This window comes from Phaethon lepturus, unplaced genomic scaffold (assembly GCF_000687285.1).
Source record: "Phaethon lepturus isolate BGI_N335 unplaced genomic scaffold, ASM68728v1 scaffold49738, whole genome shotgun sequence".
Lineage (NCBI taxonomy): Eukaryota > Metazoa > Chordata > Aves > Phaethontiformes > Phaethontidae > Phaethon > Phaethon lepturus.
The window spans coordinates 42,124-65,178 of record NW_010557890.1 but is presented as its reverse complement, the minus strand read 5'-3'; the positions used below and the strand labels follow the sequence as shown (position 1 = coordinate 65,178).

The following is a 23,055-nucleotide window of genomic DNA, read 5'->3' as shown; positions in this document are numbered from 1 at the left end:
GCAGGAATGGAAATATCTGGGAATGTTTTCCTGTGCACACAACAGCTGATACTTATTGTTCCCAGTTATAAATGGATATCCTTTTTTTCCATTTCATTTGGCATTTTGTAGCTGGTTCACCAAAAATTTAGTTGATTCTCCACAAGTTTGTTTTGTGAAAGAAAGCTAAACCCCGGTGAGTTGGTGTCATGTCCCTGGAGGACGCAGAACAGATGTAATGCGTACGAAGACTCAGTAGAGGTCTCTGATCTCGTTCTGCAAAAGCATACACTTCTGTACGTGGTGAGATGTAGTGGTTGGGTTTTGACATCTTGCTATGATTTGTGTTACTTAAAATTATCATTATTTTCCTTGGATAGTAACTTCTTGGACAAAACTAGCTATTGATGAATGAATTCTTCAAAATACTTCCTTGAAATTCAGTCTTTTTGTTGAAGTGAGCAGTCATGTCCTTGATGTGTGAGTAAGATGGTAAGGTCCCATCGGGTTCAGAGGTAGTGGCTGTCAGCCAGGGATGGCATCTTTGGAACTGCCCCAGCAGCTTGCCGGGAGGCTGGAGAAGGCAACTTTGCAGCCAGGGTGATGGAGGGGCGGGTGGGAGCGGGGAGCTGGTTCTGGTGAGGTGCTTTCTCAAGTGAGACTTGGCTACAGAAGAGGGGGGAACACGGTGGATGCTGAACTAGATGGTAGTCAGTTCTAGCATTAAACCCCAGGAACTCCAAACTGTGCGCGGTCACACTGCACCTGAGGTCAGTGGGGATGTCTGCATCGTGTAAGATTAAACATTAAACAAAGTCTGAAGTCTTTGCAGGACTGGGACTGCGCATGCAAGTAAACTGAAATTGCCTGTGCTCCTGCAAATGTACAGCTCAGAAGAGCTTTCTTGTGTGAAGCTCGTAGAGACCCCTTGAATTTGTGTAAGAATGCATATCATGTTCTTGTTAAAAGATTACATGACCATTTCAAATGTTGAAATATATGCGTGTTTATAAACATGTCATTTTTCTTTCTTTATAGACCAGTGTTCAAAGATAATCAGGGAAATGTTGACAGAGACTCCCGATTCTCACCTTTATTCAGGCAAGAAAGTAATAAGATTTCCATGGAAGATTTGATTAAATTAATAGCAGAATACAGAAGGTAAGGAACAGTGTTTCATTTCCTCTGAGAAGGAATAAAAGCTTTATAAAGCTGTGCAGAATAATTTTTACAGATTTTTTTCTTCATTTAACAGAAAGTGCCAAAGTGCCATATTAAATTAGTGTTTTTCATATTAGCCTATTACATGCTAGTGTAATAGTGCTTTAGGTTGGACTTTTCAGGAAAGCTGAAACATCATTTGGCACATTAATAAATTATTACTATAACCTAAGCATAGTGATTCCTTAAATTAGATTCCATCGGGGACATGTCAGTGAAGTAACCAACAAGAGAACATTATCTTGGGGAGAAAAAGGAGGAGGGGAAAAACAAGAGAGAAAAATGAAAAAGCATTCTTCAGTGGTTTCCCCACTTGTTGCTTTTGTTTGTTGGAGTCTCCATGACAAACTGCAGAGTGAACATTGGAAGGAAAAAACTTCTCCGAACATTTGACAGTGTGTAAATTACTGCATAGCAGTTTGGCTGGATATTCTTCCACACAGGTGTAAATCAGATTAATTCTAGAGCAGAGTCTTTGTTTGTACTGGATAAGTGACATGAGAATTGAACCTTGAATTTCTTCCTGTCCCTTCTACTCTAAATGTGCCTGTTAATTAATCTAATTAACTTCTGTGCCATTTACATGGCATTACATAAAATCAAATCATGGAAAGATTGAATTTCAACTACAGGGATTGGATCGGGCCCTTAATCTCTGGTGCCATCTTGCTGGTAGTGGTCAGGAAACCTTACTGAAGTTCTCACTACTCTAATAAGAGTTACCGCTGCTGCGTTTGTCTGTCTAAAACATCTCCTAGATAAAAGCAATTTAGCATCACAGTTTTGGCGCTTCTCAAATTGTTTGGGCACGAGGACTATGTCTTGGTCCCTTTTCAGCATGGCACTTGCAGAAGCCATGATTCTGTGAACTCCTCTTGTCTCAATGGTCATTGAATTCCTTTTAAAGAACATTTGATTCAGATTTTAGAAAGAAATGGGTAAGTTAATTCTCATAAGGTTTGGTTCATCAGTTTCTTTCTCTTCTCAAAATATGTTATGATATTGCTTGCAAAGAGAAGGCAGGAATGAGGTGAAGAAAGAAGAAGAAAAACCACACCACATTTCTTTCCTGCTGTTCCACATTTCTTTCCTGCTGTTGTATTTGATTTGAGTTTAATCACCAATAGGTGTATGTTAAATGTGTTCAATATATATTTGTATCTTAAATCAGGATTTGTTTTTCATTTTAGATTAATTCCTATGATGGGTCTCATCTCCTTGTTCTAATTTTCTAAAATGTTTTCATTTCTGTCATTGCAGAGCAGAGAAGATAAGCAAAATACAGACCATACCTGGTTGTTTGGACATAGCAGTTGATTGTGTTCCTTTGGAACATCCAAGTATGATTTCACTTTATAATTAAGTATTATAATTAAATAGGACATTGTCATAGGCTTTCCAGCCTTAATTGCTGCCTTGAGACAATTCTGGTAGAAGTGTCCATCATTGAATAGAAAAATGTATGCAGGGGAGTGTTCTTGATGACTTGCTTTCATTTAGTTAGACCATTCTTTGTTTCCTCCTTCCTCAACATGGTGAATCCACATGTGATGAAGGTCCAGGGACTACTTTTTGGTCGCTAAGGGATTAGGCAAAAGAGCTGTCTGGACTTCTGTAGCTTGAAGTTAAGAGCCTGGCACTGTTGATGAGCTGTGGTGCTCATATCCTCTATGAATTAGCATGTATGGGATATGATTACCAGTGGGTTTCAAGAATGGAGACTAGATGGAGGACTTCATTCAGAAGCCACTCTGCCATCAGTGCAGCAACTGCTAAGATAGATGCTTCTAACTTTACCTCTTTTTTAATTTTCTGTTTCAAGGGCCACATTTCTGTGACCCACTGCTGCAAAAAGCTCAGGACCATCGGAGTTCCTCTGAAGTCTTATCATTACACATCTTCATGCCATCTTCATATGGTATTAGATAAAAAAAATAGTTTCACTAACATTTCAAAAGCAGTTTTAATTTTTGGAATTAAAGGAAACTGTGATAGTTCAGAGTAGGCAAAATGGTCCAAAGCAGCTTGGGCCTTGTACTGTTACCTGACTCAGTGTGCACTGTGGCACACTGGCTTTAAAGGTTATGTGCTAGTAGGGTGCCCAGTTCAATGAAAATTCCTTCACTCTAAAGAGTAATGGCTTAAATGTTTCATTGGTATGGGGAAAATTTGCCTTACTCTGAATAAGGCTGTAAAATCATTTATAAACTGCACCAGAAAACTTGCATACTGTAGGATTCATTAGAATCTCCATGAAAACTCTTCTGACTGCAGCCAGCTCTGAAGGAAGCCTTGTAACAGCAGTAACCTGTTCTAACACCTCCTTCCCACCTTTTAGGAGCTAGAGCCAGCAGTGTATCGGGGGTGTTGTCTGGCAGTGTTTAACCTGAAACAAAGCTTCTGCCTTTTCTCCTGCATGGGAGGAAGTCAAGCTCATGTAGCTCTAGCAACAGGGAAGAGAGAAAATAGCTTCCCGAAGCTCCCACCTGTGCTGCATGGTTCTGCTTGTTGTCTTTTGCACTGGAGGGTCAGAGCACCCCTGTTAGGCCAGCAGGTACCGTTGCTGCTACATCCACTGCTTTCCTCCCCAGAATACCTGTTAAAACCCTGAACTGTGCGGCTCCATTCTTGCAGAGGGCAGTCACGGAGAGTAGCTTGTAGCCAAGAGCCATGTGGCTGGCAGCAAACTGGTCTGTTGCCTCCATGTGCGTGTCTGTGCAGCGGAGGTGAGGCATAGAGAGACCAGACCGTCATGACTGGCTGCAGGAGCCTTCGTTTTCCAGCCAGCTTCTTCCTATTATGACGGCCTCTTCTCAGGAGAGTAGCGATAGCTTGTAGAGTGTATCTGAGCTATTGGTATTTTAAAACTTCATGAGTCTGATATCACTCCCTTTTTTGTGTTCAGTTCAACACTGTTTCCCCATGGATCTTCCACGGGCTACTGGAAGTGCTGTGTGCGGAGGGCACAAAAAGACTTCTGCAGAAAGGCCTTGGAGCTGTGTGTTTGTCCTTGGGTTGGTCCCCAGATTTCTCTGATGAAAAACAAGGTTAATTAAAATGTTCAGAAATGGACACAATCAGAATGCCTATAATATATTGAACTTAAGGAGCAGCTGGACAAATTATAAGATGTAACACATCCTTGTCTTTTAGATGACCTGTGTGAGATTTGCCCAAACAGAAAGCTGCCCATCTTAGCTTTGTAGGCCAAGACCAGTGAGCAGTCTCCCAAGTACTGGGAGCACAGGTAGCAGAAGAACAAACCTTCCAAAGTTTGTATGTGACCCTGAGTATCTTCACTGACCTACAGAGGAATTTGTGTGATCACCTACAGGGACCTGTTGCTGGTGCTGGAGAGAATAAACCTTCCTAAGGCTTCTCTATAGCAGGCAGTGGTCCCTTCTGGCTGACAAATGCCAGTGATTTAATTTAGCAGTTCCCTTTTAATGCTACTAATTTTGATTGGAAAGACAAAAGTTTTCATATACCATCCTAGTTTCAGCCAAGATAGAGCTGGTTTTCTTCACAGAAGCTAGCGTGAGGCTGTGTTTTGGATTTGGGATGAGAAACTGTTGATAACGTGCTGATGTTTTGGGTTGCTGCTGAGCAGTCAAGGACGGTCCAGCTTCTTGTGCTGCCCTGCTAGCAAGGAGGCTGGGGGTGCCCGGGGAGCTGGGAGGGGACACAGCCGGGACAGCTGACCCAGGCTGGCCAAAGAGATATTCCCTACCATATAACGTCATGCCCAGTACATAAACTGGAGTTAGCAGTTAGCTGGGGGGTGGGAATCGCTGCTCGAGGATGGGCTGTCGATCGCCGGGTGGTGAGCAATTGCTGTATTGGGCATCACTTGTTCTTGTACATTCCTTTGTTGGTATTATCATTGTTGTTTCCTTCTCTCTTGCTGTCCTATTAAACTGTTTTTATCTCAACCCTCGAGTTTTTTCCCAATTCTCTCCCTCATCCCACTGGGGGAGGGGGAGTGAGCGAGCAGCTGCGTGGTGCTTAGTTGCTGGCTGGGGCTAAACCATGACAAATGGATCTTTCTAGTTTAATTCAGGAGCTGTGTCTGTTGACTGGGGCGTACAAGTCAACCAGACACATTCCTGTTTTGGTGGGCAGCAGGTTGGGAAGAAAGTTTTCAGTGTCTATTTGAAAGAAAACAGAGAAATCACCCAGCTATAGCTGACACAGAGACACTTCTCCTCTGCCTTCTTGGACTGTAAAGGACCTGCACTATCCTAAACTCAGCAATTCCCTCTTGTGCTGGTTTAGAAGGAAGTAAAATTGGGCATAATGTATACAAGGGATCACCACCTTCTTTCAACTTCCTCACCACAAATTGGTAGACTTTTCCTGTGGATTATTGTAGGATTTGATTAATGTATTTGTAGGTGGGATCTTCAAATTGCTTTTCCCAGAAGTAGCTCAGGACATCCCTAGTTGGTCATCCAAACCTTCTCAGCTGCTTTTGTGCAAACAGCCTTTGAGTTCTCCATGCTGAAGTTAAACATCTCGCTGATTTAATGACACAGACAGACTGTATACTCTATCTGTTTTTAATCTCCCCCTGTGACTTTGCTGTCTGGGTGACAGAGTGCTTATTTTCATCTGCTCTTTCTTGATCTGATTTCAGTTATCCCAATTGCATCATATATTTAATCTAGTTCTGCGTGACTTGTTTCTTCATTTTGTTTACTATGTTATTAGATAATAGAAAAACTTAAAATGAGCTACTGAGCTGTAAAAATAATTAGAAACAGCATCACTTCAGTATATTCTGTTGAAACTGTCCATATACCAATGGTTCTTTTATGCCATCAAACATTTGTGTGTGTCAAAAGAGGTTTTTCAGTGCTGTTCTGTTTAACTCAAGTGAGATAAACCATTTAAGGATGATATTTGCTAATTGTTCTGATGTAACATGGATGCAATTTAAGTCAAGATTTGACCTGTTGCATGTCAGCATTACTTATTCTTTGCAACTTAAGGCAGGATTTTACTTGTTGCATCTCAGTATTACTTACGCTTAGTAGTAAGACTGTAAAAATAAACATAATACGTGATGGTTTTCTTTTCTGTTCTTTTAAAGACTGTGTAACTTCGTCTTTTATTCCAATCAAGCCATTTCATGACATAAGGGAGCATCCACCTACAGTGGAAGTTGAAGAGTTTGTACAGGAATCAACAAAATATTCTCGACCTTACAGAGTATACAAGAACCAAATATACATATATCCAAAACACCTCAAGTATGATAGCCAAAAATACTTCAACAAGGTACAGTATGTGACCGATTCAGGAACCAGCACTGTGTAGATGTGTACTGCCTGAGCAGTCGTTGAAATGAAACACTACTTGCTTTTTTTAAAGGAGGGGGAAATGGTGATGTGTCACTGTCTTGTTTTTTGATCTTTTTCAATTTTTGCAATCCTAAAGCATTGGTAGAATTTTAATGAAATTAATCTATTGATTGGTTTTTAAGTTGTATCAGTGATTCAAAGAGAGATAATGTGATAATAGCTTTTTCACAACCTTCGGAAGTGCTGTATTTCAAGGAAATCATGTGTGGAGATAAAATTAATTTGGAGAGTATTTGTTCTTTCTAAACGAAACTTAAGTACTGCATGGTGATTGAAATTAATTAGGGATAAGACACAGCTAAGTGCTGGTCACTGTGTAATGTGCTTCTACACAGTCAGTTTGAGGCCTGGCTTGCATTTTGCCCATTCTTCTTGGAAATACTATTTTCAGTAATATCACTGACTTAAAGGCATTTTAAATTTCAATCCACCATCTGCATGTTTCTCCTAGATTTTGAAAAGAGCTTAGTTCACACCTTGTAGTTTGCCTGTGTTTTTATGGGTACCCCATTTCTGATCTAAGCTTTAATACTTTCCTGTTTTTTCAGGCACGTAATATAACAGTGTGCATTGAATTCAAAAGCTCTGATGAAGAAGGAGCAAAGCCACTGAAGGTGAGCCACGAGAGTGTATTCGGAGAACAATGTTTCTGAGGACATTATGCTTGTAAAATCCAGGAATCAAGACTATATTAACCCAGAACAATTAAAGAGTGAATGTTGTCATGCATCTTTCTAAATATGCACTGTGGTTCTGTTTGATCTGAGCTGGTCATAACGATTCCAGCTCAGAGTGCCATTTTGCAGCACCAGCTTTCTGACTGGTGGAGGGGAAAGGAGAGAATATTAGGAAACTTACCATTTTTACAGCACAACTTGCTTATTCTAGAATTCACCATTTACCCCAACTTTCTCACTGAGCTCAGGACACTTGATTGAAAAGACTGAGGGACAAAGTTAGAAGAACCTTAGACAATTCTTAACTTTGCTACTGACCAAGGGCTATTGCATAACATCGTTGTGCTGTAGTTTCCCCACCAATAAATAAAGTTGCCATCACTCGATAATCAAGAGCCTCCAGACTGGACTCTGTCAACAAGGAGATAAAAGTGGAATAGCTTTTGTAAAGCTTTTTGCAGAAAACTCAACAGCAAGGAAGAAGTCTAAGGAGTCTGCATTGCATAGTAGAGTGTAGTGTAATTTTCACAGAATCAATGGACTGTTACTGGAAGCGTGTATAAAAAATTGCAGGTTTGAGCACTCAGATATTTCATTTAATATTTGATCAAAGTAATTATCAATCTTTCATTATATTGTTTTCAGTGTACATGCATATTAGATACCAAGAGTAGTATCATCAGCAGAATTTCACAACGTAATTAAACCATGTTTCTCTTATCAGTGTATTTATGGGAAGCCAGGTGGACCACTATTTACAACAACAGCCTACACCGCTGTGCTACATCATTCCCAGAATCCTGACTTCTATGATGAGGTCAGTCTGCTTTTGCTTTCATTAAATGTCTGCCAATCCCACACGTTTGCCAACGAGACAGAAAAATACGTGTAAAGAATACTTTTGTTAAAATTGCTTGTGTATCTGGGTGGGCCTGTGTTATGTAGGTATACACACAGTGTCACATTTTGATTTTTTTTCTTAAGTCAGTGAGTGCTTCCTTTTGTAAGATGTTCTGAGTACAGTTAAGATGCTTTAGAATTAATTAGGAACAGTCTAGTTCTCTAAAATGTATGTCTGGTTTACATTAAGGGTCCAGCTGCATCTCTGAATTTAATGGAAACAGTAAACATTATGATGGAGGGTAGAGCTAAATGTCACAACAAATCCCTCTCTGAGATACCAGATCGTGTCATTTTTGTTGATCCAGTGGTCCGAACATGATGTACAGTGACATGTAGTGGCCGCAGCAAGTAATTTAGCTGGTGCTTTTGAGGATGCAGGTATAGAATTGAGTTCATATGTTGGCCTTTGCCAAATGTCAGTCGCACGTACATCTTTACATTTCACCAACACCAAGTCTTGATTACCCAGGCTTTCTGCAGGTGAACTTAATTTCACCCTTTCAGTGACTAGTGTGTTTGATGGCCTGTGAATGTCACATGTCTGTTCTGGATTTTCCACTACTGCTTTATGTGTAGTGATAAGGTTGGCAAACCGTGCTAGGATATAGCCAGCATTTTTCAAACTGTTGGCTTGATCTTGGAAAAACTTCCTTTTTCACTTATAAAATGACAGGAGCAAGACCAGCAGATAACATACAACATCATGTGAAGTGTCAATTTAAGATTCATGTTTAGGAACTGAAGTGGAACTTAAAGCATTACATCTTCAGAGGCATTGAACTCCCCGCTACTCCTTTGCGAGCAGTGTTTTGGCATTTAACACATCTGAAAATGTCCTTCATGTGATGCTAGTGAGCCATCTGGTTTGGGCAGATTACTTTCAATTTGAACAAAGTGTTGAACTTGGATCTTAATAGCTGATTTGGCTGGAAAAGGTGTGCACCTGAATGCCCATTTCATAGCTATGTTAATGATATTAGATTCTTACCCATAAGCTGATTTAACACTGGAAGCATTTATCAAACATAGGATTAGGTTGGATAAACTTTATCATAGCTCACAAGGGCAAGGGGTCTTTTTTATTAGTTCCTATGGTAAAATGTTTTGATTACTTTGTATTTTTATTCCAATAGGTTAATAATACCTCAAACGCAATCTGTAGGAATTCATGGATGACATGATGTGGGATTTAAGACTGACCAGAAGTCACAAATAAAAGTTTTATTTTCATGTCAGCCTTTATTATTTGGTCTTTGCCATGAAATGGTGATGAAGTGGTAGCAGAGATGGCATTTTAGGTTTTGGTTTGATCACCCTGAAAATATGAGAATGGTGATGGCTATTTATGACTGTTAGAGTGCAGGTGATCACTTCTAAGCAGGGTCCATCACTCTTTAGATCTGTGCTCTTTTTCATCATAAATGCAAATATTCATGCACAAGAAAGAGAGGTAAAAAAAGCTACTTTAAATGTGATGGATGATCATCCTAAATGATTTCCTTAAGAAAGCATCTATTACCCAAGTAGCAACAGCACCATGCAGACAAACATTAGCCAGTAAAGGCAGGCTGTATTTAGACCTCTGTGTAGAGAGAAATGTCACTCATTTAGACCATCTCTGATGCCTGGTTTAATCGATTTTTAAACTAAAGTGAGGTGTAACATTTTACATTTCAGGTGAAAATTGAACTTCCCACTCAACTCCATAAGAAACACCACATTCTGTTTTCATTTTATCATGTCACCTGTGACATAAATGCAAAAGCTAATGCCAAAAAGAAAGAGGCTCTGGAAACACCAGGTACCTGTAGTAGAATTACTTTCCATTATAAATATAAACTATGTACGTTCAAATAAGGATTCCAGAATTTCTGGCTAGATATTACTGTCTTCCTTTGAACATGAGGAGCTTGTTTTTGCAAAGAGTCATACTGATTTGTTCTTGTGCACAGTCGGATACGCATGGCTTCCTTTGTTGAAAGATGCCCAGTTAGCTTCCCAAGAACACAACGTGCCAGTGGCAAGCAGTCTGCCTCACAATTACTTGAGCCTTCAAGAGCCAACTAGTGGAAAGGTATTAATTCATACTTTTATATTATTCAGTCGGTACAGAACTTTTATTTACAGATGTTTTACATGAGATCAGATTTGCATTTGCACTTACCCGGGTAAGTATATCTGTTTTAGAATATTCATCTGCATATCATTGAGTATATACACTAATATGTATACCACCGGACTGTGAGCCATATGTTGCTGATTCACAGGTGTCTATGGAAAAAAGTGTATTTTGTAACTGTGTATTCTACAATATTACACCTAACTTCTCCAAAGCTTCAACTGGAGTTAAGAGAACTGTTTTCACAAACTCAGGCCATATGACATTCATTCTCTAGCTGACATGATCCATGATCATGATTCATTCTCCAGCTTTGTGGTGTGATATCACATTTTCCCACTGATCCTGCCCAGTTTGGGTAATTTCTGCCTCCTTGTGTTTGTTTTAGTATTGTCATGAGGACAGGGTGGGGCAGTGATCTGGTCCCTTGAATTTTAATGTTCACGGGCTTGTGCTGAAAAGTGGATTGGTATTGTGTTAGTTCTCTACTTGTGAAAGCACGGTAGCCAGCACAGTTCATGCATGTGCAAAGCTATGCAGGGGAAATTTGATGCAGACTTGACTAACTAGGAGTAATAAGTGGGAAAATGTTTTGGTTTTTTTGTTTTGTTTTAATAGCAGATCGGCTGTGATGTAAAATGGGTAGATAGCGGGAAACCACTTTTCAAAGTCTCTACTTTTGTTGTATCAACAGTAAATACTCAGGTAAGCTGAATTACATCTTAGCTCTGTTACCTGCTTACAAACAAAAAGTGTGAGGGGAATCTCCGAAAGATGTTTTGAAATATTGCATAAATATCTTTCTGAAACATTAAAGGTTATGCAAATGTAGAAGGGCAAGATGACAATGATGGAATACACACTTTAAGGAAAAATACAAATCATTTAAGATTATACCAACCGAAAAATCATGGAATAGCAGTTTAAACAGCAAGAAAATAAATTGTGAGCGCCAGGAAAAGAAATCTGGCCACTGAAATCACATAGATTGTGAGAAGAAAATTAATTGCTCACAAAACTGAAAAATGAGCAGTCAAAGCACCTAGAAATAAGTTGTATATAGCAAGCTATGCTGGCCAGGGGGTTGGGCTAAGTAAGTTGATCTGTCTTTCTGTTTGTTATGTTGAAGGCAGTAGGGACCAAGTGTGTTCTTCAGTATCACAGGTGATTGCTGTAACCAATTTTTGGAGCTGAATTCTAATCCTTTCTGTAACATATATTAATGTGAATGTTTATCATTTTAGGATCCATACCTGAATAACTTTTTCCATCAGTGCCAAGAAAGGGAAGAGGATTTATCCCAGCCTCCTACCTCAAACTTTATCAGTTCTTGTAAGGTAAAGTAACCTGCAGCACAGAACTGTGCTATAAAATTGTATTTAGAGCTTTCTCTCAGTTGATCTATCGCTGCACAATTCTAAACATGGCATAGACTTAGCAGGAGGCAAGGGTCCATGACAACTGCAGTTAGACTTACTTGATGTGACAGATGCACTTCTGGTCACAGAGCTGTCTCCCATCCCTTCTCATTTAGGGCATGGCTGCATCTGCCCCATCGACTTTGATAATCCAGCCTATGCCAAGCCTCAGATCCCATTAAAGGATTCTGTAATGTTGTTGTGTTGCTCTAGGAATGTCCAGGAAAAGGAGCTGTAGGCTGTAGAGCTGTAGTATTCCTGCTAGTCCTCTCTTGCCTCAGATATATTGTACCCTTACCTCCTACTTGGCTTTTCATACTTCCACTCTTAAAAACCTGGATGCTAATCAGAGGGCTGTTTTGGGTATTTTGCATGTATAAATCAAGGGTGCGCTGGTTGCTGTCAAATTCTGAAATCAGAAAGAAGATACCCTTTGGCAGAGGTGGAACGAGTAAGAGAGGACTGCATTAACTGTGACTGTATTCAGTAGAGGTCAAAAGCTGTGAGAAGGGAGGAGTATAACAAGCAGATTAGAAGAGCAGCAGGTTAAGTAGGGCCATGATTCATTATTTGTTTGTGGATGGTGGAATTCAGTTCTTGCTTTGCAATCTGCTTACTGAATTTTAACAGGAAGATAAGCAAGAAGACTGAAGGGTAGCTGTGGCACTGTTCCACAGTACTAACTCTAAAACATCATACATACGTGTTGTTGTTTAGCCCCATCTGGCAACTAAGCACTACGCAGCCGCTCACTCACTGTCCCTCCCCCAGTGGGACGGGGGAGAGAATTAGAAAAAAACCTCGTGGGTTGAGATAAGAACAGTTTAATAGGACAGCAAGAGAGAAGGAAACAACAATGATAACAATGATAATACCAACAAAGGAATGTACAAGAACAAGTGATGCCCAATACAGCAATTGCTCGCCACTCAGCAATCAATAGCCCGTCCCCGAGCAGCGATTCCCGCCCCGCAGCTAACTCCAGTTTATGTACTGGGCATGACGTCGTATGGTAGGGAATATCTCTTTGGCCAGCCTGGGTCAGCTGTCCCGGCTGTGTCCCCTCCCAGCTCCCCGTGCACCCCCAGCCTTCTCACTGGCAGGCCAGCACAAGAAGCTGGACCGTCCTTGACTGCTTAGCAACAACCCCAAACATCAGCACATTATCAACAGTTTTTCATCCCAAATCCAAAACACAGCCTCACACTAGCTTCTGTGAAGAAAACCAGCTCTATCCTGGCTGAAACCAGGACAACATGACTTGTATTTATTACAGCTATGTATTTTCCTTGTAGCAGTCTGTGAAATTTAACAGGTGTTTTGGTGTTCAGATACCATTTTCCAGTGCCATTTTCCCCTTTCCTTTGTTGTTAATGTTTTCTGTTTGAGCATATCTTAAGCAGATTTTATAAAGCTGCTTGAGAAGATAATTTTGCTTTTATAAGCAAGCAGTGAGTTCCAATATATCATGGCAGATCTCTGGGCAAATCCCTAAGGGTGGCTACTACTTCTGTTGATAGATGCAGGTAGACCTGAAAGGGGCTTCTTTGTTTTTAAATACTGTCTTGATTTAAAGAAATTATTAAGGGAAGTTTTCAAAAATCAAAGCATCAAGGTTATTTAGAGGTTATACCTCTATGGAATGAAGTCCTTAACTGTGAATTTTTGGGAAGCCATTGAGCATATTGGAGAAATCCATAAAAGCATCTACAAATTTCTAGACAGTAAGTCAGTTATCTAAACTGCCAGAACTGCATTGTTGATTGTTTGCTGTTTGTGGTTTACCTTTTAAAAAAGTTTCAGTAATTGCATTAGAGAATAGAGGCAATGTTGTATGTGACAAGGGATCAACTATGGATATGGTATGGGTAACCAAGTAATAAGTCATGTACCCCAGAGTGCTTTGCTTCTATTTATAAATCACAAAGACCTTTGAAGAAATTATGGAGTGGTTTGGAAATGACTGAAATTAAAAACTAGGAGGAATTCAAAGGAGGTTTTGGGTTTTATTTAATTAAGAGCTCAATATCCTCTTTGATCAGAGAAGGTAATGTCAATCCATCAGGTTACAGTGTTAATGCTACTTTTTAATCAGTGTGCTTTTAACATAAATATTTTAGCCACAACAAGTTCAGTGTATCAGATCTCTACATAGAAAGAATGAGTTTTCCTAAAATTCTTAGGAAATGCATGTCTTGAAAATAGTAATTAATTTCTTTTATTGCTCTTACATCCATATCCTTAGTGAAATATGAAAATTGGTGTTGGTTTCTCATTCTCCCTCCCTCCCCCCACCCCCCCACCCCCAGTCAAGGTAGAGCAAAATACTGGAGTTCTGAAATTTGGACAATACCTACAGTTGTGTTGATGGTCGTATTTAAAACAAACTCCCCAGGTAACTGGTCCTCCAAGTAGTTGTCCTGTTCTCCTACTGCTGTTACACCAGTGGCTGCACTGCATTTTACCTGCTGAAGCAGGAAAGCAAATAATCAGTTTTTATTACTCCTATTGGAAATCTCTCATTTTCTTTCTTATGTCCATTACAGAATTTGCTGAGGATCGAGAAGATCCATGTAATTATGAATTTTCTTCCCATAGTCCTGAATCAACTCTTCTGGGTTTTGGTGCAAAACAGTGATGATGAAGTTACAACAGCTGTGACCAGGTATATCTGAGTATTTTCTATATGAGGAAAAGAATTCACTCTGGAGTTCAAATGTAGATGTTAGTCCAATCATAGCTGCTCTTATAAAGGCTGACTATGGCATTTAGACTTCATAGGTGAGACTCCCTGCTTCGCCCTGAACACAGGGCTCTGCAAGTGATGCATGGAAGAGCATGCCATTATGTGTCTGACTCTTGATACCAACAAGGAAGTCATTGGCCATGATGGACGTGCCTCTGTACCTAGAGGCAATCGTAGGTAAAAGTCTCATTCTTAAGGAGCTAAGTGGTTCCTAACAAAACTGAATATCAGTCTAGCTTTATGTTCGGGTCTGAGGATGTGGATTTCAGCACAGGAAGAGCTTAGCATCTGGCAGCATCCAGTACAGAGTCAAACAACCAGGTCACATTGTTCTGGGGTATTTTTTTAATTAGAGTATATCAGCAATAACTCAGGAGCAATGGAAGCATTTTCCAGTGAGCAGGAAAACAGCTGGAATGATTTGCTGAGTCTTTCACCTCTCACATAATGAAATTGTCTTTATTGATGCTGTTAATCAGGGCAGCAGGAAGGAAAAAAAAATACTGGAGAGATTATTATTGGTCTCTGCAGGAGGGCAGAAAGTTGCACTGCGTTTTATTTTGGCCGTAGTGGTGTTTTTGTTGTACTTCTGCCAGTAGCTAAACATGGGGACTACAATACAACTAGTAGGAAAAAATGACAACTGTCCTCAGCAACCCTTCTAGACTAATCTGCTGTCTGTATATTTTCTTTCTTTCTACGACTTGTTCTTCAGAATTAGTTCCTTTAATTAAGAATTACATTAATTAAGTTAATTAGGAATTAACTAGATTAATTAGGAAAACTTGAGCAAGGAAGCTCCTTTATTATTCCTCATGTTAGCTTTGGAAAGCTAACGTTTCAATATCCTTTATCAAAGGATCATGGCACCTTACAGGGCACAGTCCAATTTTACCACACCTGGGCACTAGGATTAGAAGAACCTTTCATTGTAAACATGTGTGATTTCATCACTGCATACTATTTTCAAAGGGAGAGGGGCAGTCAGACCTTTGTTCAGGACCCCTTTATGGCCACCAAATCAACTGATGTTAAGGCTAGATAGAACAAAGAATTCTGTTCCAGGCCAGAATTTCAGTATCAGTTAACTGACTGAAAAATAAATACTATAGAAGAAGCAGCTGTTTAAAAATTAGTTTTAGTGATTAGATGGAAAGATGGAAAGATGCTAATTTTTTCATAGTACAGATTTTGACTATACAGCCACCTGGCCAAAAATAGAAAGAAGGATTCTGTGTTTTTTCTTGTATGTGTGGTAGCTTTTGTGCTAGTAGAGTCGATGTCAACAAGAATGTGCATGACTGCTGTGTGTGCCATTCATTGATGTGTCCTATATATACACACAGTGTATTTTGTTCTGAATAGTTCGAAGCAGCTTGTGTTGAACATATTAAAAGCAACAACAACAGAATGAGAGCATAGATTGGCTCACGTGTTGGGGAGAAAACGTTATCCCTTTTATACTGTCATAGTTATTTACTTGTCTGCGGGCCCAGTCATGTCGTCATTTCTCTGTCTCATCTTTGCCAGGACTTGTTTCAGTTTCAAATCAGAGTAAAGGCTGAAGGATCAGAATGGGCACAACTAACTTTGTCATAGCTTTTGTGTTTTGCTACAAGTTTTACTACTTCTAACAACAGCAAGAAATGAGATCTATGAAAAAATACTGACTTAAAAGATTTACAAAGCTTTTATATCCAATAATAAGAATTGGCAGAAAACACTCAAATCACCAAGCTAGTTGAAATGACTACTTGTGTGTGGACCACAGTCAGGCATATACCTGTTGGTTTATCTGTGTATTAATAATCCGTTTTAGTTATGCTGTTGTTATGCGTACCCTTGAATTTGAGGTATGATTCACTATTTTTTTACATCTGAGAATCATGAACTGTTTCCTCCCCATTCTTTCGACGTAAAAATAAGATTATAAAATTACAGAGTGTTTTCTATATTAAGTGTCCCGAAAAAATGAGGTCCCAGTAATTGGAGAAAATCTCATGGTGAAGTTGAAGAAGTCTTCTTGCGTTCCTGAAACAGGATGATCTCAAACAAAGATGGCCCAGGTACAAATCGAAGAGAAGATTTTGCTGAAACACTTGGTCTCAAGTGGTGCCATATCTGCTGTTAGTAGAAGCAGCGGTGTGAGTGGGTACGGCATGACCCAGGCAATTTTCCTCCACGTGGCCGATCACCAAGCTGATCTACAGAAGCTCAAAGCATCTGTGGTTGCACCAAGTGTCCAGGCTCTCCCCGCTGCGCGGTGACGAGAGGGTGCTGGGCTCGGCCTTTTGCTCCCGTGAGCCTGGGCGCTCGGGCCGGGGCCGAGTCCGAGGTTATGGGTGAACCGTGCAGCAGAGAGGCATGTTCGGGCCTGAGCCTCAGCCTGTGTTTGTCTTCGATTAACGGTGCCATCGTAAACCAAGTGTCAGAGCTTTATAGAATTACCAGGGTCTGGGAGAACCTGGCAAGGAGCATTCCCGGAGAAAGAGGCTCTTGTCTCTCTGTTTTATTAACATACTCTAGTTTTCCTTATTCCTAATCGTCCAAGGTCAGTGTAAGCTTTAGTTTTCTTTTGTTGTAATGTCAGAATGGTTATAACCATGAAAACTGAGCGTATTTTGTTAGATGAATGCATACATACCAGCATGATCCATGCAACTGGAGGGCCCAAGGAGTGACTGCTTTGCCCAGCGGGACAGTTCCTGCACACGCTATTCATCATTTGGATCACATTTCTCACGGACTGTTTTAAATGAGCATACAGTAACAGAACAATGTGATGCATCAGATGGACTTTCTCTGCCTTGTGACACAAAACAGCTCAGATTTTTTTTTTTTTTTTTATCTTGCAGGGTTCTTACTAACATTGTTGCTAAGTGCCATGAAGAACAGCTAGACAACTGCATTAATTCTTATGTGACGGTATGATTGCTGTTATACTGTTAACTATTGGGGGGGGGGATGTTCCTGATTACTCTTCATTGTACTTGTTTGTAGCTTTCTCTGCATTTGCATTATGGCTTTCTGCCCTTGGTAGGCTGGATGACTGGTGAGAAAAGTAACACAAGACTCAGAAGAGGCTGAGTGAATTTCCCTCCTCTGCCATAAGTTTCTTGTCGTCTTGGACAAATTGCACTGCTTCTCTGTGCTCTAAGTGCATCCTCTAGAGCAGGGACGCTCCACGGAGTGTTCTTCTCCACCAAACTCGCCTGCATCCTGGCTCACAACCTTACTCCGTTGAGGACAAAGGGCTGTTTATGTTTCCCCTGCCTGGTGCAGCTACAGCTTTTTAACTAATCTTTTGATTATTTCCTTAAGGCGTGATTTTAGTTTCAAGATCCTGTGTCCTTGCGTGAGCTGTTATACGTAAATTCTTTTCTCATCTGTGGAGTTCAGATTTTTTGAGACTGCGCCCTGTTTATCAGTTTTTTTCATGTGTTACTATTTTTGCAAGGGCATATACAGAATATATATGCGTATGTTCTGTGTATGGAGTTTGGTTCCAGGGAAGCTGTAGTACTACTTAAAAAGCCAAAGGGGTGTCCCCTTTAAAGATCATCTCCTTGTTATCTGTATCTATTGAATATCCATTAAATGAGTATGAATAATGCTATTGACCAGCATTATATATACTATATATCAATGGTATATTTGGGTAACAGCTTTCTAAGCTGAGAATTTTGTGAAGAAGCATGTTTTTAAATAGAAGAATACATTAACTGCTGTTAATGGCACAGACACAAAAAGTAATAGACAAATTAATCTCATTTAAGGGTGCTACTCTTCCTTTCACTTGCCTTTATTTTTTTTTTTTTTCCTCTCCCTTTTAATTGCAGGGGAGAGGGCTGGAAAATTTCGTTCTGGTCTTACTAGATGAATCAGCAATGAGTAACCTGTAATATCTTTGAGTGTTATATTTATTACCTTATTTGTTCATCTCAAATAACAGCATAGAGTAGAATTACAGGTTGTAAGAAGAGTTAAAGTAGATATTGCCATCACTTTGTCTTTTGTTAGTTAAATGGATATTAACACCTATTGCAGCTAAATATCTTTGAAGTAACAGGTGATTTTTAGGCCACAGCAGAAGTTCATTTAGCTTGTTTTCCCACTTCCAGCAGCAGTCAAAAGTCAATAACTGTTAATCTCTCTTATCAATCTGTGAGGACATGAATACCTACTTTGGAAATGTTGTTTTGGGAGTAAGTCAGTCGAGAATTGTGAATCACTGAGATACAATAATAATGCAGAATTACACTAACTTAATAACTGGACCCAGAAGTGTCAAACTGCATAGGGAGAAGCTTAGGGCATCTGCTCTGGAAACAAGGCTGAATATTAATAAGGTATTTCCAAGTGATATTCCATTCTTTTACCTGGTTGAATTGAAAAGGTATTTCATCTGGACTGATGATGCACTGGCAGAGCGGTGCTTGCTTTAGGGAAGGAGTAATGGATCCCAGTACCAAATTATTAGCTTAAAACATTGAGTAAAACTCATACTAGATTTATGAGTTCTGAGCAACTTGATGGATAAATTCCTCTCTTGAGGGCTTGATTTCTAAAAAGGGTATAGTTTTCCCCTTCTGTCAACTCCAATGGGTGCTCTGCGCCTTTCAGGATAAAGAGTTGCTAACAGCTCTGACTAGCTGTTGCCACTGGCAGAAAGGAGCAAGTAAAAGGTGGCCCTGACTAGGTGGGTGAAAAATTCTCTGTACTTCCTCTGCTTGATTTTTTTTTTTTCCCCTTGGTGAAATGGCTTGAAAGGCAGTTTAGAGGTGTCAAGATCCTGTGCGCTATTGAAAAAATAAATCGTAGCACTGATTTTAAGCAGAAATTCCTCTTGGTTCACATTAAGCGGAAATCAACAGGAAGCTGTGCTTAAAACTGGGATTTTGTAGGGGAGTAGTAGTGTGCCGTTACTGCTAGCGGAATTAAACTTTATGTGAATGTATTGTTCAGACAAGATACTTGGCAGCAAAGATTGTCAGCTCTTAGTGCTGTATAAATAATTTATCTTCTCCTACTGAGGTTTTTTTATATTTGTTTTAATATACATTTTGATAATTTTCATTTTTCCTTTCTTCTTCAGTATGTGTTCAGGACCAAATCATTTGAAGAAAGGACTGTTCATGAGGAGCTGGCCAAGAATATGACTGGTCTTCTGAAGTTAAATGACCAAGTTACAGTGAAACAGGTTTTAAAGGTGAATGATAGCTTGGATTAGCACATTCGTAGTTTTACTACCGGTTTTCTGCCTGAAACTCACTTGTCACATCTCTTTCTCCTCTCCTTTTTCCCTGTATGAGCTTTGAACAAATCGCATCCTGCAGTGATTCAACAGAACCAGCACAAGAAAAAACAAGAACAGACTTTATATTACAGATTTACAGACAGGCATGATGAACAATATTCTTCCTACCCAGTTTTCAGTGACAGTGATTTCTGCAGCCACACGTTTGTATTTGGTATTGAAACGAGCAGTGGCCACTTGAGAAAACAGGGGCTGTTTTCTAATCCTTTTGAGCCCTACATCCGGCTGTGTTCCCGAAGACTAAGAGTTAAACTTATTGACTGCTCTATTGGTCCTACTCTACCTTCCAAAACACAATGCAATTTAGGAAGGATAAGCTAAAGAGACTAACTTCTTAGTCTCTTTAGCAGGACTTACCAGACTTGCTACAGTTTCTCAGCATAAGACGTTTTTTGGAATGCCATGGTCTGCATAATAAAATTTCTCTTTTCTGTTAACAGCTTAGTCTGAGTCAGAAACCTAGTTCTTACACAATATGATGTGAGCAATTACTTTTAGGATACTTTTTTTTTAGTTTTTATTTTGGAAGATGCAGGAGAGAATATTCATCTGTAAGTAGGACATTTAGGTCTGATTTCAGCTTCTTTGATTGACAGTGACCAAAATGAGAATGATTGAGGTTTCCTGAGGTTTCTCATATCAAACCAGGTCTAAGAAATTCATACGTGTGCAAGTCGCATCACTGAGCCTGTTGGTTATGGTATAAGAGCCATATAAGAGCCAGTCCAGCTCAGGAGTTCCCAGGGGCAAAGATATGCTCAACTGTTTAGAGTGAAGCAGTTCCTATTTCCTGTGCTGAGCAACTGGAATAGAAAAAATAGGCTGGAAAAAGCAGAAAATCTGGTCTGCAGGAAACCTGGGCGATGCAAAAGTACTTGTGGGTTTTGGTTTTTGGGGTTTTTTTGCAATGTGTAAGTTTTTTGAGTGTATTTGTTTCGTGTATCTCCTGAGATATGTGAGGATACAGATAGTAGACTGTATCCTACTTGTTAACTATTACAAATGGTATTTGAAGAACCACTCTGCTTATCTTTTAAACAAGTACCATCTTATTCTGGGCTGGATTACCCATCTACTGGAACTAACAAAGCAATTTATTCTCAGCTTCTGTTCTCTGATGATCTTGCATCATGCATTTCTGCCAGTTACCTGCAAACAAAGAATGAAGATGGTGCTCGGGAACAGAAGGATTGTGGGAGTGGTGTTTGTGGGCTCCTTATTGCCCAGAGCCACAGTGACAAAGTGCCTGAGATGGCTTCAGCTCTCTTAAGGACATTGTGCAGTGTTACTCAAATTCATGGCACTTAGGCTCTTTAATTTATTTGTCACATAGTTTATCATTGTCCATTGCTGAGAACTGTAATCCATCTATAAGGAATGGTAATGCATCATAAAGTATGTATCAGATAATCATTTTTCCTAATATCTTTTTTCCTTCTTTTGAACAGCATTCCTGGTTCTTCTTTGCAGTTATCTTAAAATCAATGGCACAGCACTTGGTTGATAGAAACAAAACAAAGGTAAGTATATGCGTGATCTCAATTAAGTAGGCAATCAGTCTTTTAGGGAAAATATAAAATGTGATATCTTGGGAAATACATATACTTGGGCTTTTCTTCTCGACTAGTCAAAAAAAGAAACACTGTTGTACTTTGTAAAATACTGCTTTTACCCGCAAAAACATTATATTACCTGCTAGGCTCAAACCTATTCTTGCTTGTACAGAACTGGTGGGCCAAAACTGCAGATGCATCAGTTTTGTAGGTTAGAATAGAATGACAATTCTCGAACAGAATGAGAATTCTTTAATTTCTGCTGGTTACCCAACAGGTGATTATGCCAGACAGCAAATAAATTCTCTAAAAACTCAGTTCTGTTTTGAACAAACCATACATAGCTGAATATCAGTGCTCTGACCTCTTTTCTTCCTGGTTATCAAAGATGCTCTTAGTATACTTGTGCTGGAATCTGAGGGTAAGATTTTCCACTTTTTTATGGACTAGATTCTTCCCTTTGGGGTTTATACTCAGAACAGGTCCATAGAACCCTAGAAATACTTTTCTTCTGTGTTGAATGACCTGTTTTATTGCTTTACTCTTGGCCTGAATGTATTTTCAGGTTTCATGTGCAACATCGTACACTCTCAAGTGATGATCTATTCCCTGCTTAGGTGTCTCGAACTCAGAGGTTTCCAGAATCATTTCAAACTGAGCTGGATACACTTGTGATGGTCTTAGCAGACCATGTTGTTTGGAAGTACAAAGATGCTCTTGAAGAAACCAGGAATGCAAACTACAGCGCTGCCAAATTTCTCAAGGTGAGATGTTTTGTTTTTACAGCGTATGCACTTACTTGCCCATACTTAATGCCAACTTGAGGCTATTCTGGTCTAATCAAAGGGAATAAAAACAATTCTGAGTGAATAATGGCTCTATTTCCAAGTTTAGTGTTGACCTATAGTTCAGTTTTTCTATGCATTTGGGTCTTTAAGAATGCAAAAGCTTTGACGGAGTCTACTTTAAAGCAATTCTGATTAATTTATATTTATTCTCTAAAAGAGCCCAAGTTTTCAAATTTTGCAGATTCTTACATTACATTCAAATGGGTAAAAAGTTTGGTAAGGAATGAAACCGTAGTTACAGTTGACAAAGTATTTTTTCTTCAAATACTATAGCTCTTAGTGACTGTGGGTGGATTAATATTTCCTAATCACAACCAGAGTAGGCAGCTTTTACAAACTAGAATAAGCAAATTGCAAGTATTTTGTGAAATACTGTAACCTACCTTTTTAGCTCGGTAATGCCCTTTCATTTACCAAATATAAGAAAATACATGCATGCTTTGGAAAAGTGACTAAAAGAAGTTGCATTTTTTGGTCTTGTCCTAATACTTTTCAATCATTTTTATTTTCCCAGTGTTGAATTAGCTGTGTAACATGGGAAAATTACATTCTGTAAGTTGCATGGCCAGATACTTAATCTAGATTTAAACTGGGGACACACACAGACCTTTCCTTTAATCGAATGATACACATTAATGATGTACAGAACTTTGTATACACACTGAAACCCAGGCTCAAATCTTTTATGGCAAATTGAAGCACAGCATTAGGAGAGAGCAGTATTCCAGCAATAAAATGTTCCTGTGGGGTTATAAAGAAAACAACCACAAACTGAAGGTGGATTTTTCTCCTTTCATACATAGGCGAAATAAATAATAACCTTGCTGTCTGCTGCGTTGTCCTCTGTTGCTGATACTACATGGAAGCCCTAGTTGCTGTTGGCATGCTGACATTAAGCTATATCTCTCCAT

General features: G+C 39.5%; 1 protein-coding gene across 1 annotated transcript in view; it reads left to right on the top strand.

Moving 5' to 3' along the window:
• Window positions 1-23,055, top strand: part of DOCK10 (dedicator of cytokinesis 10) — a gene marked incomplete at its 5' end in the record, with an annotated part of 84,354 nt that overhangs the window by 23,854 nt on the left and 37,445 nt on the right. Inside the window, 14 exons of the mRNA XM_010292876.1 lie at window positions 1,018-1,140; window positions 2,461-2,540; window positions 6,293-6,480; window positions 7,112-7,177; window positions 7,965-8,057; window positions 9,821-9,944; window positions 10,096-10,217; window positions 10,881-10,967; window positions 11,507-11,599; window positions 14,227-14,345; window positions 17,282-17,351; window positions 19,522-19,635; window positions 21,192-21,263; window positions 21,914-22,060. Coding sequence (XP_010291178.1) covers window positions 1,018-1,140; window positions 2,461-2,540; window positions 6,293-6,480; window positions 7,112-7,177; window positions 7,965-8,057; window positions 9,821-9,944; window positions 10,096-10,217; window positions 10,881-10,967; window positions 11,507-11,599; window positions 14,227-14,345; window positions 17,282-17,351; window positions 19,522-19,635; window positions 21,192-21,263; window positions 21,914-22,060 — 1,498 coding nt within the window. The remainder of the gene's footprint in view (window positions 1-1,017; window positions 1,141-2,460; window positions 2,541-6,292; window positions 6,481-7,111; window positions 7,178-7,964; window positions 8,058-9,820; window positions 9,945-10,095; window positions 10,218-10,880; window positions 10,968-11,506; window positions 11,600-14,226; window positions 14,346-17,281; window positions 17,352-19,521; window positions 19,636-21,191; window positions 21,264-21,913; window positions 22,061-23,055) is intronic.